Below are 18,951 nucleotides of genomic sequence, written 5' to 3'. Positions count from 1 at the left end.
CTAATCTTGGTGACAAGTTTATTTCCGCCCCGGCCTGTTCCCCGTGCTCCGACTGGCAACTCTGAGCCGACGAGCTGCTCTATTTCTTTCTTGCAATCGCCATGCTCCAAGCATAAAGACTAGGCTGACTCGATGCCTTCTTTGCCTGACTCGCCTCCGCCGCCCGTCCCTCCTCCAGTCCCTCCTCCAGTTCCTGTCGAAACTCATCCGAACCGCACAGGCGGGCTAAAACCTCCGTCGGGGGAACAGCGCGCTCTCCCCGATCCCACTCGCCTCGCCCCCGAAGACGCATATTATTCACCCTCTCTTCTCCGGAGTCGACCAGGTAGCTCTAACTATGAGGATCCAATCCGTCCCCTAAACGGTACTGCTGCTACCGCCGCGTCCGTTGCGGCCTTGCGACCCCCGCCCGCTGTACCAGGGGCTGTCCCTAGAAAGGATAATCGGAAACTGCGATCAGGCGCGCGGAAGAAGCGAAAAGGTGCTTGGAAAAAACTACTCTGGGTCAAGCAGTCATGTACGCGTTCTAGCTAGGCTGGAGCATTCTGTCTCGCGCATGCTAATTAGACGGATAGACCCGGATAATTACACCGACACCGAAACGTTCCTCGACCATCTACAACGAAATCCGCGTGTGCGTCCGTATGACTTTTGGCCCTTAGTGGCTGACTCGACCGTTATCGTACAACATGTCTGCTCGGTGGCTATCTTCGTCTGCTGTTTCGTCGGCATTGTTCAGGGTCGGGTGAGCCCTGTCTCTGTCGTTTGCTGGGGAAGTGTTGGAACAGCTGTCGGGTGGATACTCTGGGACTGGTGGGCGTTCACGGAACATGCAGAGAACCGGAGGGCTCTTGAGCACGCTGTGGATGGTGATGATGGGTCGAGTTCGAGCTCCACGACAAGCTCTGTTAATCCTATCAACCAAAGGGGCGGCGGACAGAAGGAAAACCAAGTTCACGGACTTGGATTGAGCTTGGCGCAAAATGAGCCGGGGCCTCTAAGGCGCCAGAGCACGGGGCTCAGCGCTGACTCTTTCACCGTGCAGGACCCAGGTTCTCCTTCCCCAGGCTCACCTCCTGCTAGCTATACGAACGGGCCCAGCGCGCAATCTCAGCCTCAAAGCTGGCAGCCCCAGTCATTCCTTTCGAGGAATCGGCAGCGATTGTCCACGGTCAAGTCGGCTTTCCTCATATACTTTTCGCTTCTCGGACTGAGTCCTATTCTAAAATCTCTTACCAAATCGACCGCTAGTGACTCCATCTGGGCGATGAGCTGCTGGTTGTTAATCATGAACATATTCTCCTTTGATTATGGAAGCGGCGAGGGCGCTGGCGCCACCAAGTTTCCTGCATCTCTATCCACAAATGCAGCCGTCATGGCATCGACGGTACTTGCCTCTCGACTCCCATCCACAACCCATGTTTTTAGCTTGATGCTATTCTCTATCGAGGTGTTTGGCCTGTTTCCAATATTCCGGCGGCAGCTGCGTCATATCTCGTGGACCGGCCATATATTCTTAACTTTGGCACTGGTTATGCTCGCCGGTGGAGCGGTGGGTATTACATTACGGGGTGGGTGGATGGGCGCGATAGTCGGGTCATTCTTGGGAAGCGTCCTAACAGCGTTGACGATGGGCGGCTGTAGTTGGTGGCTTATTAGCCTCCAGAAGTATAAAAATGTTGTCTCCGGGCCATGGGATCCCGCTCGGCCGATTATACGACGGCATTGGGATTGATGGCCTACGTATGAGATACCCCATTACCTTCTTGTTCTATTCTTCCAATTCATATTCTTAGAGTTGACTGTCACCACGATGCCTCTGGCTGTTGAGTTCTGAAGCGTGTCGCAGCGTCACCAGACATGAGTTAGTCCCTCTGGACTTAAATTTCATTACTAACAAATAATGGCAAGAACGCAGAGTCACTGATCTAGCCAAATCCGAGGAATGTTTACCTTGTAAACTCCTGAAAGCATGCCATGGGTGGAAAGATTCTTTGCCCAACATGCCAGACTTGAATCCAATACCCACGCTTCGCTTCTTACACACAACCAAGAACCTCAGGAATGTCGCAACATACCTTCTCACTGAAATGGCGCTGAACAAAGAAAGACAAAGTACAAACAAGGCGGATTCCTCTCGTGACCTCGTCGCGTGTTACTTATTTGGTGTTTCGTCTCCTGCATCTTTTGTTTCTGACTGAAGGAGACAGCTCTTTCTTTCAGTACTCTGGAGGCCCCTTTGAGCAGCGTCAGTCTGCAGAGGTATAAATAACTTCTTCTCTGTCGATTTTTGGTTTCAGAATTTAGTTCTTTTTCTGGATTACGAATACGAAGTAAATCGATTATCATGCTGCTGAAACACGCTGCTTTGGCCCTGGCGGCCCTCCAGTGCGTTGCGGGTCTCCGCTTCGCGATGTATGTTGACCAGTGAGTACCATGTCACCCACTAAAACCAGTGAGAAACAAGAGCTAATTGAGGGAGATGGCATACCCAAAACCTACCGGGCAGCGACAAGACCCAGGGCATCACACATGCAATTATGGCCTTCGCCCAATCCACGCTCTTTGACAGCGATTCGCCCGCCGCTTTCGCGCCTTTCGAGCCGGTCTCAACGTTCCGCAATCGCTTCTCGCCCGATACAAAGGTGTTGATCGCGATTGGCGGATGGGGGGATACAGCTGGGTTCTCTAGTGCTTCGAAGGACGAGGCCTCTCGGGAGCGATACGCAAAGAACGTCGCCGCGATGCTGGACAGCAATGGCTTTGATGGCGTGGACATCGACTGGGAGTACCCCGGTGGAAATGGCGCGGACTACAAACAGATTCCGAACGAGCAGAAGATCGACGAGATTGTGAATTTTCCGTTGTTCATCCAGGCTTTGAGGAAGGCTGTTGGAGATGACAAGATTGTCTCCATTGCGACGCCCGGCAAGCGCGGGGATATGATCGCGTATACGAAGGAACAGGGTCCGAACATTTGGCCGTCTGTTGACATGGTAAATGTGATGTCTTACGACTTGATGAACCGCCGGGACAACGAGACCTCCCACCACAGTGGCGTCGCGAACTCTCTTGATACCATCAAGGCGTATCTGGAGATTGGCGCACCCCCGGAGAAGCTCAACCTAGGCATTGCGTACTATGCCAAATGGTTCACAGTCGAGGCGGACGCAGACTGCGGCAGTGACCCCATCGGATGTCCGACGGTACCTATGGAGGCGGAAGATGGAAGCGACAATGGCATGTCGGGTTCTATGACATTTGAACCGCAGAACATGGCTGCTCCGCCCACTAACCTGAAGGAATCGACTGACGGGACTTGCGGAGCGGCAAAGGGAACGAAATGTCCGGCTGGGCAATGCTGCAGTATCTATGGATATTGGTAAGTCCTATTTTCCCTCATCAAGAGGAACAACGTCGGCTAACCGTAACAGTGGAACGACCGATGACTTCTGCTTAGCTAACTGTGACTCCGACTTTGGCGAATGCAAAGGCGCGCCAATCAAAGAGTCGTGGCGACGCGCTCTCGCCGAGGGCACGACGGACGAGGAGGCTGGCGGACAATACTACATGGACACCGAGAACCACATCTTCTGGAGCTGGGATACGCCTGAGCTGATCGCTCGCAAATTCTCGGACATCGTGGACGCAGAGAAACTGGGAGGGGTGTTCGCTTGGAGTCTGGGCGAGGATACAAACAACTTTGAGCACGTAAAGGCGATGCAGGACGGCGTTGCCCAGCGTGCGGATGCAGCACCCCCTGAGCGCACCACCGGGTGTTAGAGATAAGAGTGAGAGTGTCCTAGAGTAGCCCAGTCAGCTTTTTCCTTCCTAACAAGTTTATTTATCTACTAGTTAGTTGAAAAGACAACCAAATGCATTATGCATTATGGATTTCCAATAAATTGAAAGTCGTCCCTAAATTGTGTAGTTGCCCTGGCTGCAGCCAATCGCCGTGCTCCGCGCGCCACGGGGCAGTCAGGGTTTCTCTGAGCCGTCGACGACACAAAGGAATAGTAAGCTATCGAGAACTCGCATAACCACTATAAAGAGAAGCTTGACCACATGCAGGGCACTCAGGGTCTTTTGCGTCGTCTCTATTCCGTCCCGGTCCTATCCATCAGGCCATCGGCGTCAACACCATGAAGTCCTTCACTTTGTTGACCTTCGCTCCGCTTGTGCTGTCTCTCGCTATTCCCAGCACCAACACCAACGCTCGTTCCAACGCACTCGACTTGACGTCCCCTATACAACAGCCGCTTCTCGAGAACAAAGACGCATACGCAAATGCAGAGTCAGCGGAGTCAGCAGAGTCAAAACGTGGTTTCGGCTTGAGAATCAACCACGGCACATTCATTCCCATGGACAGGAACAGGTCGCTTGCGCAACCGCCAAATGCTACCATTACCTACATCGACGCTCTACATGCTGAGCAAGAGCCATACCGTCGACTAGAGCGATACGCCGGGGCACTCTTCGCACTCGTGCTCTTGCTCCTCATCCCAATTACTCTGATGATCGTTGAAGTTGCTGAATGTCTCTTGCGATCCATATCCGTCGAGGAATTTCCCGAGCGCGGAAGAGAGAAAGAGCGGGTTGAATCTCTTCAAGACAGAGAAGAATGGGTTCTTCGACGGCTTCAAAGAGAAGTCAAAATCGAGCGGTCACGGCGGTGGTGGAGATGGTCGCGACACTGAACTGAAAGTTGGCTCATCAAATCGTGCATTCTATTCTATGTTCAACGTAACTTGCATGGCTAGAGGTATAATATACAGAGGGATCTAGTTCAGACGCTTGATCTCCTCGACAACGGCAGAGGTCACTTCCTTGGTGTTGGCCTTGCCGCCCAGGTCCGCGGTTAGGACGCCGGACTCGCAGACGCGCTCGACGCACTGCATCAGCTTGTCGGCGGCTTCCTTCTCGCCGAGCCACTCGAGCATCTCGGCGGCTGTCCAGAAGGTAGCAACGGGGTTGGCGATGCCCTTGCCCGTGATGTCGAACGCGGATCCGTGGATGGGCTCGAACATGGAGGGGTTCTGGCGGGTAGGGTCGAGGTTCGATGTGGGTGCGATACCGATGGAACCGGCAAGGGCGGCGGCGAGATCAGAGAGGATGTCGGCGTGCTATATCACAGTATTAGTACTGTCGACAAGGTCGAGAGATGGGGATCAACGTACCAGGTTGCTGGCAACAATGGTATCCAAGCTCTCAGGCTTGAGCACCATCCTCGTGGTCATCGCATCAACGAGCATCTTGTCCACGGAGACCTCAGGGAAGTCCTTGGCAACAATGTTGGCGACCTCATCCCACAGCACCATGCCGTTGCGCTGAGCATTGCTCTTGGTCACAACAGTCAACAGCTTCCTCGGCCGCTTAGCAGCAGTCTCAAATGCAAAGCGCATGATGCGCTCTACACCCTGACGCGAGAAGATAGCCACCTCCGTCGCAACCTCCCAGGGGTGTCCGCGGTGCGAGCGACCACCCTGACCCGCGTACTCGCCCTCACTGTTCTCACGCACAATCACCCAGTCGAGGTCTCCGGTGGAGCAGTTGCGCAGGGGAGACTGTGTGCCGCGGAGGACGCGGGTAGGGCGGACATTGGCGTATTGTTGGAAGGGCTGGCAGATAGCGAGGCGCAGACCCCAGAGGGAGATGTGATCGGGAACATCTACGTTCATTATCAGCTTTTATTTTCTTCTCAAGATAGCATAATGCGTGATGCGGGGTTGTTTACCTGGTGCGCCAACAGCTCCAAATAGAATAGCATCGTTCTTCTTCAACTCGTCCAGTCCGCCATCGGGAATGTACTTGCCGGTGGCCTTGAACGTCTCAGAGCTCCAGTCAAGGTGTGTGAAGTCAAGAGAGAAAGACTTGAGCTTGTCGGCCAGGGCCTCCAGGACAGTAACGCCAGCGTCGATGACCTCGGGACCAATTCCGTCGGCGGGAATAGTAGCGATGCGGTAGGACTTGACCATTTTGTCGTTCTAGCTTCCTTTTCAAGGGAGTCAATTGAATTGAATGCGATCTGTCTAACTTAGTCCGGGGAATGGAATTGGACAGTTTAAATACCTTTTTTTCCTCTTCATCCGATCTCGCCCCCGCACCGGACAATACATGTCCGGACTACCCAGCGGACTTGTCTTTGTCCGATCCACTCTAGAAATTACGACGACGCAAGCGGCAAAGACCAATTATTGCTTCTCCAAACCAACATCCTATGTTACAGCATGAAATCAGTATTATTTGGAACATTTTCCGCAAGATCATAACTCTCATGAATCAACCACGGTCCATCTGCCAAACTCCACAAATCACCTATCCCCAGAACATCTTCACCACCGCCACCGCCAATGGAAAAGTCCGGCAAGCCCATTCCTAGTCCGAGCCCCGAAGCCGCACCGAGGTTATTCATTGCTTGATTTCCAAAAATCATGGACGAGTTGCTCCATTGATTGCTCGCCGACACAACTGGGTTTGGCGTTGGGAGGAGTCCTTCTCCGGGTGTCGAAGGGGGCACCTGTTGTAAGGAACGATCATCAAGTTGGATGTCGGAGTCGAGGGTTTCTCTGGAAGCATTCGGGTCCTTGCTTTTGTCCTGACTGGTATCGATGGTGCTTGGGTCTGGGGGTGTTTGTTCTGGTGTCGTAAGAGCGGAATCAAGGTCGCGAATGGCTTCGATGCAAGTTTGCGGCCATGTGTTGCCACGGCGCGACAGATTTTTCAGAATAACGAGACCACTTTTAGCATATCTTCTCTCTACATATCAGCTTTCAACTATCACTGGAAGAGAAAACTGGGGGCGAGTACCTCGATGCTGAGGATGTGGAAAATTCGCCCTTCCAAGCGGCGTAGATCAGTATCAAGCAGCTCATCCACACAGCCCAAGTAAAAGATGGCCATACTAATGGAACAGAGCCGGGAGTATCAACAAGGTACTGCCGCAGCGTGGTGAGGAGAGACCGTGAAGATTCAATGCATACTTGTAAAGCGGTGCGATATTCTGGGGAGGACGCCTCGGCTGCCAGCAGCGGGCGGTTCAAGGAAATGATGGCTTCCTGGCGAAGGACTATGAGCAGAGTCCGATGAAATTGTGCGATCGGAGTCTCTAAGTTATTGTCTGTATCGTCGTGTTCAAGAGGGTAGACGTCGTCATAAACATCGTTCCACCAGTGGGTTAGCTCCCCATGAAGGGCCTGAGTCGCGTCCACAGAGTCTTCTCTGTGGTTGATCGACTTGTTGCGTAGCTCGACAATGCGTCCGCGGAGACTGGCAAACTTTGATAGGTGACCTAGCAGACGTAGTCTGTGATCTGGAGGCCGAGCAGTGAGAATCTAGCGCCTACAAGTGCGGATATCTCAAGTAGAGAGGAGGAGAGTTACCTTGGTCTACCGAACCATGGATTTCGGCGTTCGGATAGCACACGTCAATGTCGTCGTCCTTGATACCGAGAGGGATTCCCAGTGCCTGGGAGAGGTATCTTTCAAGACAGTAGATGGACCAAAATAACCTGCGGCGAGTGGCTACCTCAAGACTTGTAAATGAATAGCGTGCAGGACACCGGTGCAAACCTAAGTGGAATGCTGTGCGTATAATGATACCCCCAATTCTCGAGGCGGCGTTGAGCCGAAGGAGAGAGGTGAGAAACAGCTGGACACCAAAAGCCGCCTGGAGAATAGGGATGGTTGGTGGTGAGCAAAGCAGAGTAAAGAGACTTTCCATGGCCTGTCGAACGGAGCGGAAAACCAGAGCTGCTGGAACAGGACTCTGCGTGCTGGGAGCATTGGTCTGCCGGCGATCCATGAGGGATATTGAGACGATTGAGCGCACGAGGATCCCGTCTGCAGGTGAGAGGTTGCTGAACCCATCACGACTAAGATTCTCGAGAATTACCAGGAAGCCTGGCCCGGACAGAAATGGAAAAATTGGATGCCAGTTCTCAAAATACCCTTTCGTCCACTGGACTAGCGAATCGAACCTGGATAGGGGCGCTGTTGCCTGGAGGTTTAGCTCATGGGGCAGCCACAGATCCGGATACTGCTGGTGCAGCTGGTCGTCCTCTCCAGGAACTTGAGCGCCTTTAGACGCCTGCTGAGGCTGCTTGAGATGGGCCGACCGACGCGCAAAGGCATTGTACACGACGCGAATGAAGTGGATTCCGCTCGAGGATCCCAGGAAAGACGCCGATTCCGAGCCATTGTCAGTAAACTTGCGCATCACCCCCAACTCGTGGGCCTTGGGAGTAAGCTTCTGGCGTTTGCTGGGAGATCCATGGTTAGAATTGCCAGAGTCCATGAAGAAGTAAAAGCAAAGGCGCCAGCACGGATGACATTGGAGGAATGAAGAGAAGACGAGGAAAGAAGGCAGGCGTTGTGTTGTGTCTCGGCACTGGAGGATTTTCCCAACCGGCCGGTTGCTGCAACTTCTCCGCAAAGATCTCGACTTTGTCACAGCAATCATTCTTGGCTTTTTGGTTCCCCATGTTTCCTGTCCTTCTAGAATTTTTCTCCCTTTTTATAACTCCCAGGCAAATGGCGGACAAGCAAAATCCTATCGCATGCGAGCCCTGTCGCCAGAAGAAGTGCAAGGTATATATCCGCCAATTCTCCCTTGCTCTCGCTTTTCTGGTCCTACTCCGCCTGAATTCCATGTACTGATGCTTCGCAGTGCGACCGAATATTGTATGTTTTTTGGGGTCACCACTGCTTTGTCCCTATTCACTCTACTAACGGCCGTAGGCCCGCATGTTCGCAGTGTTCCGACCCTGCGAAATGCGTGTATCCAGAAAGCGGGAAACGCGGCCTTCCGCAAGGCTATATAACGCACCTAGAAAGCCGACTCGCGGCAACTGAACAAGCTCTCTATAGCTCGTATTCTTACTTGCGGACCTTCGCCCCCAGGACTTTTCGTATGCCTGATTCTTCTCAACCAGCTCAGTCGCGAACGGCTGCCGTCAACGAATGGTCACGCCTCCCACTGCGCAACGCGGAGGACTTGGAGCTTTGGTGGGCCGAGAAAGCGCAGGTGTATGGGACTTTGGACCATGCAGCACTCTCTGAATGGGGTCTACCCACGAGAGACAAGGACGTTATTGCGCCAACTAGTCCGAATAGTCACAACAATAGTCATAGGAATGCCCCCTCGTCTGCAGGATACCCGAGAGAAGGACGAGCAGAGCAACTAGCAGAGTCAGAACCAGGAATCTACTTCTAGCACTTGGGATTTTATATAACGGTTACTCCGTTTTATCTCCACTTTGAACCTCGCAGTAGCCAGTAGCGCAAGTACTCTAATCAATTGGAGTATCTCCAAATGCTCATCATCGCCGTGGGGACCGAGGAGCCGATAAGATGAGGGGTTGCGGGGTCAGACTGTCAGTACCAATAGTCATCTCTGCACACTCGTCTCCTCCTTCCTCTTCATCTTCGTCATCAGGAACACTCTGAACCATCGGAGGTGAATCGAAAATCATGGCTCAGCAATATAAGCTTCCGTTCGAGGTACGTCATCTCTTGGACAGCGGTATCCTGGTGCTGATTGCTCGCTTCTAGCTGGACAACCCCGACTTGCTCCATTTCGACTCCTATGTCGGTAATTCCTGGGTCACAGCGAAGAGCGGTGCACGATTCGAAGTCATCGGTAAGCTTTGGATGTTGCTTCCCCGTTTCACGTTCTAATCAGTCGCGCCAGATCCCGGTACGGATCTCCCCTGGGCAAGCTGCCCTACAAACTCGGCCGAAGACGTCGATTCCGCCGTACAAATTGCCCACGACGCCTTCGAGAAGTTCAAAAAAGTCAACCCTCGCCAACGTGCCCAATGGCTTTTGAAATGGGACACGCTCATCCGCGAGGCCAGGACCGACTTGGCCAAGATCCTGACTCACGAGACGGGCAAGCCTATTGCCGAGTCTTATGGTGAGATTGACTACGCAACTGGCTTTACCTGGTGGTTCGCCGGGGAGGCAGAGCGTATACATGGAACGATTGCTGTCCCTGCTGCCCCCAACCGGCGCGTCTTCACCGTTAAGCAACCCATCGGTGTCGCTGCGGCTCTTGTCCCCTGGAACTTCCCCATTGCCATGGTTCTACGCAAGGCCGGTGCAGCTCTGGCTGCTGGGTGCACGATGATTGTCAAGCCCAGTCCCGAGACTCCCCTTACAGCCTTGGTGTTGGCCCATCTGGCCCAGAAGGCCGGGTTTCCCGCCGGTGTATTCAATGTGCTTACGACAGACCTGGAGAACACGCCCCCGCTCAGCGAAGCTCTGTGCAAGCATCCGCTAGTAAAGAAGGTTACGTTCACTGGCTCAACCCGCATCGGTAAACTGATTGCCTCTCACTGCGCGCACGGCCTGAAGAAGGTCACACTAGAGCTGGGCGGCAACTGCCCATTCCTTGTCTTCGACGATGCAGACCTCAATCAGGCATTGGACCAGCTGATGGCTCTCAAATGGCGTCATGCAGGACAGGCCTGTATCACCGCGAATCGGGTATACGTGCAGGCTGGCGTCTACGACAAGTTCGCGGAGATGCTCAAGGAGCGCACGGCCAAACTTAAGATCGGCCATGGTGCAAGCGAAGGCACAACGTTGGGTCCCCTCACAACCCCGCGCAGTATCGACAAGGCGATTAGCCAGGTTGAAGATGCACGACAGCTAGGCGCGGAGGTTATTCTTGGCGGAAATCGTGTCGAGGGGACGAAGGGGTACTTCTTTGAGCCGACGATCTTGAAGAATATGACCAAGGACATGTTGGTGTCGCGCGAGGAGTCCTTTGCTCCCATCGCGGCCCTCTACAAATTCGAGACGGAGGATGAAGCCGTCAAGCTGGCTAACGACACTAGCATGGGTCTGGCAAGTTATGCCTTTTCCAAGAATATCGATCGCATGTGGCGACTGCTGGAAAATCTGGACGCCGGTATGATTGGCATGAACACAGGGAACTCGTCGGCGGCCGAGTCGCCGTTCGGAGGAATCAAGGAATCAGGATACGGAAAGGAGAGTGGAAAGGAAGTGGCTGTGAACGAGTACTTGATTACCAAGACTGGAACTTTGACAATTGATGGGCAATATTGATTTGATGATGTGTGCTGGCTGGAATTGAAATGCTACCCCCAATTTGTGACATTACCTCGTAACATGTTTTGCTATGTCTAAGTATATATTCATCAATTATATGTCGTGAATCTATTATTTGATCACCATTCGAGACAAAAGTCCCCATTAGCTTCAGTACCTCTCAACGAGCCACTTCCTGCGCACATTTTCGTCCATCGCACTGAGCTTCTTGCTCTCGGCCTTCTTCACGATGGTGTAGTTCTCCACAAGTTTCGGGCCAAGAAGCGCCTTGAGGGTCTCGTTGGAATTTAATGCCTCAAGGCTTTTAGCAAGGGTATTGGGGAGTTTCGTTGTGATGCCGAGGGCACTGCGTTCATCCTCGGACAGCAATGCCGCGTCATCTATATCTAACCGTTAGCTACAGGAATCTCCAGGGCCAGGAACATAGACGAACAGTGACAATCCTTGATAGTAAGCGGCAGGTCCTCCTTCACGCCGGCATATCCAGCAGCCAGGAATGCTGCCATGGCCAGGTACATATTCGCCAGGCCATCGAGGGACTTGATTTCCCAGTGACCCGGGGAGATCTTTCGGATCGGCGCCTCGCGGTTTTGCGTGCCCCAAGCGACCCATTCGCTGCCGGCCCAGATACCCGCTTTGACACGTTCATAGCTACTGTCGCCGGAGAGGGTGAATGCGAGAACGGATGGGTAATGATGGAGAATGCCAGCGAGGAAGGACTCTTCTTTTGTCGGAGGGGTGATGGAGACATGGCCGTGGGAGGCTGTGCCGGCGGCGGACGGGTAGGGGCGTGGGTGGAGTGTGGCGCGGAGGCCGTGCTGCTCGACGACGTAGGTAATGACTTGCCGGGCCTTGATGAGGGTGTCCACTGCCGCGACGGGGGTATTGGGAGGGAGAATGAATTCGAACTGGCCGGGAGCGGACTCGGCGTGGAATTGTTCAAGGTAGATACCGATGGAGGCGAGAGCTTCGACGCACTCTTCGATGAGTGGCAGATAGCTGCGGGTTTCGCGCGTCATTTGGGACCAGGAGTGGTTCGTTGTAGAAGGAGCCCAGTCTTCTTTTCCGGTTTCTGGGTCCGTAGTTGGTTTCAGGAAGACGACTTCAATTTCGAAGCCGCAAGTGGCTTGGATGCCGAACTCGTCCTTGAGTTTGTTGCTGATTCTGAGGAGGTTGGTGCGTGGGCACTCCTCCATTGGCTCGCCTTCTTCGGTCTTCCACCAGGTCTGTACGGTGGCACTTTTGGAGTTGACCCCAACATTTGGACTCAGGGTGGATAGATCTGGCAGCATGTAGAATTGGCCTGTTGTTGAGCCTCCGGCAATTTCATCGTCCTGCAACATCCAGAAAACGGCCACGGAGATACCGATTCGGCGTTGCTTGCGGGTGATTTTGGCAAACTCCAAGATGGGGAACATCCGGAGTCTGACTGTCGCGGTGTAGTCAATGAACTGCATCCAGATGTATTTGACACCTGGGTTACTCCGAATGAAAGTCTCAAGCGCATCAGTTGAAGATGGAGTCAGTGATTGAGCCCCAGATACACAAAGAGCAGTAGATGGAAGTTGCTCCTTCAAATCGTATAGCCGGTTCGAGTTGTGGAAAAGAATATCGACAGCCGCCTGGCATGCTTGTTCGACGGTGTAATCACCATTCTGGACATAATCCACGAAAACCTGCGCCAAATTAGCTCCAATCGCTTCTATCAGAATACGCAGAGACTCCCAACCTTTTCCAGAGCGTCCCGGAACTGCTTATTAGCCAGCCAGAAAGTTTCTGGGAAGAAATGGCCATCGGTACTCCACAGCAGCCGAGTGGTGGGAACGATCTCCAAACTCTCCCTCAAGATAGATTCCTGCGCATCACGACTAACCATGGGAAATACCTCCCCGAGATCTAAATAGACATTAGGGTAGACACAGGCCAAATAACCGGCCTCGCGTGTATAGGGGTATGACGAATGTAGCAAAACGAAGTCGACTTCGGGATACTGCGCTATAAGAGATTGGAGATGAGCAGGGTTTGACCGGAGTAAGTTGATGTCGTTGTCTCCCAAGCCAGTATGCAGCTGCAAGGGTTTGTTTGGCTGAGTAACCTTGGCAGCTTTCAGTAGATTGAGCGTCTGACGCACAAGCCAGTCGTTCAGTGGCTTGTCCTCTACCCGAGGAGTGGAGACGGCCGCTTGAGAGATTGTACGCGCAAAGGACTGGATCAATTGCTTTGTATCACTGTCATCGGTTGGCTGGACATCTAACCCAGTACGGTAACATATGACCGATTTGAACCCCACCACGGCGGGGTCGGCAATGGCATCGGAGACAAGGAGGCTGAAGTCCCGGGAGAATGACTCCCAGAGGTCCTGGAAGGATGAGACGTCAGACGACTCTGGTGGAACGGACCCTTCGCGGACAATCTGGGCCAAGACGCGGGCGGCCAAAGCCTCGATACGGACAATGCGCTTGGTGGTTGATGCGGTGAAGCGGTCATGCCAATCGAATGGCTCAACGTCATCATCGGTCAAGAGGTCATCGAGGAGGAGAGTGTGAGTTCCGTCCAAGCATTTGCGAACTAGCCCCTCGTAGTCACGTTGGACTAATTGGTCTCGGGCATTCCGGAGCTGCTCCCAGTCGGATGACGAGCTTTCATATAAAGTAGCGAGTTGGGTGGCAGCGCGGTGGAACGAGAGCGTAGAAGGGGCGTTTTCCAAGGCGATCCCTTGGGCTTCTGATATAATCTGCTCAAAAGGGTATTTGGCATAATCGCGGGCAGCGGACTGAGAGAGGAGGTTATGAGCATGATTATCGATGAGAGGGTGTGTTTGGATGAGTTGACGAAGGTAAGATAGAGAACCCATGGCGGCAGAACAACAAATTGAGCAAAAGAACCAAGATTAAGAAACAAAGGAAAGGTCTTAAGAAAGTTCAGAGAAAAAAAGAAGTGTTGGAGGAGAAAATGTGAGGAAGAAGAGGAAGCCAGGAGAAGAAGAAAAGATGAGGTGAGACAGGGAGGGCATGTGGCTTACTGGATTAGGCAGCTCAAGGTAGGCCCAGCGACGATCGCAAAAGAACGTGGCAGATGAAACAATTGACAATGATCAGCCTCGGCAGTTCGGATCCCTATCTTCACCTCGACAGCTCTACAGCTTCGGCTTTGGAGTAGATTTGTTGACCTGCAGATACCCAAACAGGAATAATCTACGAGCGCCCGGGCCACGGAGATGGACTCCGGGCAGATCCTAGCGTGTGCACGGGTCACCTTTCAGTACTATACTTGGCCAAAGTAGTCTATCTTCACGAAGCAGAAGTCTCGATGTTTATCAATCAAATCAAATCATGCTGTCTCTATTCAAATAGGGGTATCACTCGAGCTTTCTTATCCGTGTACAAAGCAACCCCACCAGATTTAAAAACAAATAAAACAAGATCAACCGAAATAAACCCGATATCCCGACCGAACACCCGCCCATTGAGAATACAACCAGGCCGTAAGCAAAACAGGAAACATCAACACCAGGAAACCGAGACTGACGTTTATGTCTCATGATGCGTAAGTTCGTAGCGCTGCTATCGCGTGATGGTGCGGTAAATATTTGGAGAAAGCAAACTGGAGTAAATCAGACAACAGTCTTCGCAATCCAACCGTCGAGTAATTTAGAGACCTCTTTGAACGAGACTGGCTTCGTGAGGAAGAGGTCGATGCCTGAAGAGAGGGCTTCGGATTCGTCGCGCGAGCTGCTCAGTCCAGTGAGCGCGATGATGGTCGCTGGGGTAGAAACCTCAGTGCCGCGCTCCTTTTCAATAGCGCGAATGGCCCGCGTGGCTTCAAACCCGTTCATAACGGGCATAGAAATGTCCATGAAAATCAAGTCGAACCCTCCTGGCGTTCGTTCCACGGCGTCAACTGCCAGTTGTCCATTTTCAGCAGATTCCAGAGTTTCTAGCCGGCGCCTCTTCAAGAAGGTGAGCATGAGATTGAGGTTGATGAAGTTATCATCCACCACTAGAACCCTTGGAGTGCGTCCCTGTTTTGCCGCGAGTTTCGTCACGGGCGGAGATTGCAATTGACAGGAGGGTGTTAGGGTCGATATAGGATCGGCCACTTCGGAGCTTGCCTGCGAGGGTGTAGACCTGTCTGAACTGATGGAACCTGGAGTGGTCGAACTCGCTGCATCAGTCAGGTCAGGAGTGTCGTTCAGGTCCTCAAAGGTCTTTGGTTTCTTCTCGGGCATAGCATTCGCATCCGACAAAAGTGTTGCCTTCTGTCGAATAGGGAGGTTTTTGACATGTTGTTCTGAGACGGGTTCCTTTTGAGAATCGAAGCATCTTTGAATTGTACGCGCCAGCTTGTAGGGACCGCATGGGCGAGTAATGATGCTCACTATGTCGGCAAGTGAAGACCATCGAGAGCGCGCGGTCATGTAATCGATGGACCGGCTACAAATAATGACAAGTGGAGGCAGAGATGTGGCGGTGGAAGCAGGTGGCGAATATTCGGCCAATATGTGCTCATCCGCTAAGACAACGTCGATAGGGAGCTCAGACCCCCACGAGACTAGCTCATAGTTGTACCATTTAGTCAGGTAGTTCATAACACTAGACCACAAAGGATGTGTGCCCGCATCAACGGGATCCATCCCCAGAATCGCGGCTTGTTTCTTGGGGTGATTGCGGCGAAGAATGTCACAATCGTCTGCAGAATCTTTCTCGGATGTTGAACGGACAATTTGCGAGTCGGCTGTGTTGGGCGCAAGGACATCCACATCATCTCCAGGGCGCGCTAGAGGCATGGTGACCCTCACAGTCGTTCCTTCACCTGGGCGACTATGTACGTCGATGCTGCCACCCAGAGTTTTGACCAGGCTGCGGACGATCGATAGTCCAAGACCCGTTCCCACAGCGAGCGTATCTTCTTGTGCAAACGGGGTGTATAGTCGACCCCGAAGGAACTCCTCGGAAATGCCTTTTCCAGTATCAGAAACTGTCAAGGTTACCAGATCCTCTGCCGGTTGGCTACGGCGACCGTCAGGAGATTCAGCAGCTTCAAGACGGACACAAACGCTGCCTGCCTCTGTATATTTCATGGCGTTACCGAATACGTTCATGATGATTCGCCGTAACGCCCCAGGTTGTGTATCGTAGATCCAGTTATTTTGAGCAACAGCGACAAATACTTCCACGCCCATCTCAGCACCAGGTCGACCATCCTGGCCCGTTTTGGGAATCTCCGTAATGGGGCTCATGGGATTGGAAGATGATTTCAGGCTGTATGCGTGTCCAAGGCATACGCCCTCTACCACTTCCTCTGCCAAGAGCGCAAGATCAGTAGCCACAAAGGTGTCCAAACCAACGGATGGTTTATCGTCGGCTTCCGCAGGCAATTGCTTTGTCTTCCGTTTCAATTGGCGAGTTTTCCTTTCTAGGGAAACAATTTTACTAAAGTCAAGGACTTGATTCATCGTGTCCAACAACGTGACAGAGCAAGCATTGATGGTATCAAGCAACGACCCTTGAAACTCGTCTAGTTCTGTGCCACTCAAGAACTCTGCCGCTGCCAATATTCCATGCAATGGGCTGCGAAGTTCGTGCCTGTTGAGATAGAAGTTAGCCCCGTTACGGATGATTGAGACTTTAGCAGGGCACTTACGAAATGCTTCCAATGAAATCGCCTTTCTGCCGATCTGATATGAGGGATTCGAGGCGACTATGCTCAACCATGATAGAGGAACCGAACCCCAATACAGAGCTCAGCTCGACAGAGGAGCTAAAGACGCGACTCTCCACTGTGTTCCAGCAAAAGCATCCTGCGAACCACTGCGAGCTTGCGGCGTTCCAGAGGGGAACAAACAGTACTTGGGTCGCATTAGGAAAATAGGTATTGAGCAAAGAATTCTCCACGCTTCTCCATCTCTTTGGAGCGCCCTTTGTTAGATCCTGAGTCTTTGCGGTTCGAGAGCTGGTTTTCGAAGACTTGGCGTTTTCATCATCAGAGCCTGAAACACTGCCATCTCGATGGAATGACCATAGTTTTCCTTTACTATATCGGCGTATAAGCTGTTGGAGAAATGCGGTATCAAGGTTAGCTGCGGGGGAGGCGACGGTCGACCCAGGCGACGGCGCGAACGGCTCTTCGTTAGTGGACATGGCCAAGATCGATGCCGGACTCACGTTTTCCGCTGTACTATAGTCACTTCCCGAGTCGATGTCAACCGCTGGAGTGGTTCCGATTTCGAGGAAGACAACACCACCGTCGCCGTCCAGCTCTAGACTTTCGCGCAGTAAATTTGCGGCTCTCTTGAAAGCCCAGCAATTGCTATGTGACTGGTCTAAGCCTTCGAGCTCTCTGCGCTGGGTTCCGGACCACCATTCAGGAAGCGGAGTTGGCGGATTGGTTGTCGGGTTGGAGGAGCGTGTTAGATCGATTTTATAATCTGACAATGAGCTGAATGATCGAGCATCGCTGCTATGTGATCTCTTCAAGAGCCCTTCCAAGCTATTCGAGGACCGTACTGAAAGATGGTTGCCTCTAGGCGCAGAGCAAGGAGGAGAACTAGGTAAACCAGAAATACTGCCCGTGCTTGAGTGGTTGGCTGTATCCACAAAGCTCGAGCTGCCTTCGACAAAACAACTGAGCCCTCGAGACAGTCGTGCGGCTCGCCGGCCCTCGGAAGCCTGCCGGCTCACTTTCAGGAAGTTCATGATCAAAACCGAGATTGATCCCATGATTTCCTTCTCTGCTTCGGTGAGACCATTGTGAGGGTTTGTATCCAACAGGAATAAACAGCCAATATTGATCCTCGGGGTTTCTGTTGTCAGAGGAGTTCCAGCATAGAATTTGAAGTGCGGGTCGTCTTTCACGAAAGGGATATCTTTGTAGCGGTCATCGCGGCTCAGATCGTTGACTTCAAGGAAGGAGTATTCCCCGCGTTCTCTGTTGGACGGCGGAAGATTCACGGTTTTCTGTGCAGAAGGCGCAACGGCATATTAGTGTTTGGAACTTGCAGATTTCCGGTTATATTCCGGGGAGCTCACCCTGCACATAGGCCACGCAGCGGATGTATGTGTATGGCAGCCATCCCATGTCCCACTCCCATCGTACTCGTATTGCCTCTTTCCACCAAGTAGGGATTTCGAGCTCTGAGCTATGATGAATTGAGAGGTTCGGTCGGAGACACTGGAATTTTCATACAATCAGTTAGGATGCAATGGTGTTGTGAGAGAAATCGAATGGCTTCAAACGCACCTAATCATAACTCGTTCTACATCGAGGCGTAAGGCCGCCAGCTGCGCGAAAGAGCTCAAAGTTGCATTGTATTCTCCGAGGATGAGAGCTTCAGGAACTAGACCGGCGGTGGTTGCGGCATGCTGAGCAGACAGTGCGGGTGATGGAGGAGTAGCAAGAGCAGATTCTCTAGCCGGAGGAACGCCCAGTTGTACGGAGTCCGAATCAATTGTAGAGGGTGTCGGTATTCTGTCCGCGGAAAGAGAGCGCTGTGGTTGGAAATAACGGTAGAGCTCGCGGGCTCGACGACCATCGATATGCTCTTGCTCTCTCGAGCTTGACGATGCCATAATCGTCTAATCCGGGTAAGGGATAGAGAGGTTGCGAATAGGAGATAAATTATACTAGAGGATCGTTCACCGAGTCCCCATATTGAGAATCCAGGCCTGTAATCTTCTTGGTAGAAGACGTGTAGTGTTGAGGTAGTGAAGCGTAGTAGGATAACGATGGTGAGAGGGAAGAAGCTGGTAATAGAGGGCGGAAAGCACAAAATCTGAAACGGATGCAAAAAGTCGGGTCAAACCACGGAGGATTCATGCAGGGAGCTGTGGATGGAGTGTGAATGCGCGGCCCTTCATTTCCAAAACTTGGAAACGAACCT

At 52.5% G+C, this 18,951-nt stretch overlaps 8 protein-coding genes across 8 annotated transcripts; 4 read left to right on the top strand and 4 right to left on the bottom strand.

Moving 5' to 3' along the window:
* Nucleotides 1–132: 132 nt before the first annotated feature.
* Nucleotides 133–1,644, top strand: pigc (phosphatidylinositol N-acetylglucosaminyltransferase; the record flags this gene model as incomplete). Its single annotated transcript, XM_026744900.1, has 3 exons — nt 133–517; nt 576–1,387; nt 1,429–1,644. 3 exons carry the CDS (start codon nt 133–135, stop codon nt 1,642–1,644), a joined length of 1,413 nt encoding a protein of 470 aa, XP_026605766.1.
* Nucleotides 1,645–2,347: 703 nt separating this feature from the next.
* Nucleotides 2,348–3,783, top strand: DSM5745_02883 (uncharacterized protein; the record flags this gene model as incomplete). Its single annotated transcript, XM_026744899.1, has 3 exons — nt 2,348–2,427; nt 2,483–3,382; nt 3,435–3,783. The coding sequence occupies 3 exons, from the start codon at nt 2,348–2,350 to the stop codon at nt 3,781–3,783; spliced, it is 1,329 nt and encodes a 442-aa protein (XP_026605765.1).
* A 359-nt stretch (nt 3,784–4,142) lies between these two features.
* Nucleotides 4,143–4,697, top strand: DSM5745_02882 (uncharacterized protein; the record flags this gene model as incomplete). Its single annotated transcript, XM_026744898.1, has 1 exon — nt 4,143–4,697. One exon carries the CDS (start codon nt 4,143–4,145, stop codon nt 4,695–4,697), a length of 555 nt encoding a protein of 184 aa, XP_026605764.1.
* An 84-nt stretch (nt 4,698–4,781) lies between these two features.
* Nucleotides 4,782–5,975, bottom strand: DSM5745_02881 (putative tartrate dehydrogenase; the record flags this gene model as incomplete). The annotated part of the gene is made up of 3 exons (XM_026744897.1): nt 4,782–5,123; nt 5,178–5,668; nt 5,735–5,975. 3 exons carry the CDS (start codon nt 5,973–5,975, stop codon nt 4,782–4,784), a joined length of 1,074 nt encoding a protein of 357 aa, XP_026605763.1.
* Nucleotides 5,976–6,220: 245 nt separating this feature from the next.
* Nucleotides 6,221–8,292, bottom strand: DSM5745_02880 (CeGAL family transcription factor; the record flags this gene model as incomplete). Its single annotated transcript, XM_026744896.1, has 3 exons — nt 6,221–6,749; nt 6,808–7,309; nt 7,380–8,292. The coding sequence occupies 3 exons, from the start codon at nt 8,290–8,292 to the stop codon at nt 6,221–6,223; spliced, it is 1,944 nt and encodes a 647-aa protein (XP_026605762.1).
* A 1,175-nt stretch (nt 8,293–9,467) lies between these two features.
* Nucleotides 9,468–11,069, top strand: DSM5745_02879 (NAD-dependent succinate-semialdehyde dehydrogenase; the record flags this gene model as incomplete). The annotated part of the gene is made up of 3 exons (XM_026744895.1): nt 9,468–9,497; nt 9,549–9,636; nt 9,688–11,069. The coding sequence occupies 3 exons, from the start codon at nt 9,468–9,470 to the stop codon at nt 11,067–11,069; spliced, it is 1,500 nt and encodes a 499-aa protein (XP_026605761.1).
* Nucleotides 11,070–11,222: 153 nt separating this feature from the next.
* fluG (extracellular developmental signal biosynthesis protein FluG) lies at nt 11,223–13,926 on the bottom strand (the record flags this gene model as incomplete). The annotated part of the gene is made up of 3 exons (XM_026744894.1): nt 11,223–11,452; nt 11,506–12,748; nt 12,802–13,926. 3 exons carry the CDS (start codon nt 13,924–13,926, stop codon nt 11,223–11,225), a joined length of 2,598 nt encoding a protein of 865 aa, XP_026605760.1.
* Nucleotides 13,927–14,685: 759 nt separating this feature from the next.
* DSM5745_02877 (putative sensor histidine kinase/response regulator) lies at nt 14,686–18,640 on the bottom strand (the record flags this gene model as incomplete). The annotated part of the gene is made up of 4 exons (XM_026744893.1): nt 14,686–16,657; nt 16,716–18,028; nt 18,101–18,242; nt 18,312–18,640. 4 exons carry the CDS (start codon nt 18,638–18,640, stop codon nt 14,686–14,688), a joined length of 3,756 nt encoding a protein of 1,251 aa, XP_026605759.1.
* Between the last annotated feature and the right edge of the window lie 311 nt (nt 18,641–18,951).

The sequence above is a fragment of the Aspergillus mulundensis genome (assembly GCF_003369625.1).
Source record: "Aspergillus mulundensis strain DSM 5745 chromosome Unknown scaffold_2, whole genome shotgun sequence".
In the NCBI taxonomy this organism is placed as follows: Eukaryota; Fungi; Ascomycota; class Eurotiomycetes; order Eurotiales; family Aspergillaceae; genus Aspergillus; species Aspergillus mulundensis.
The sequence above is the reverse complement of the archived record's forward strand: the minus strand, read 5'-3'. Positions and strand labels throughout refer to the sequence as shown.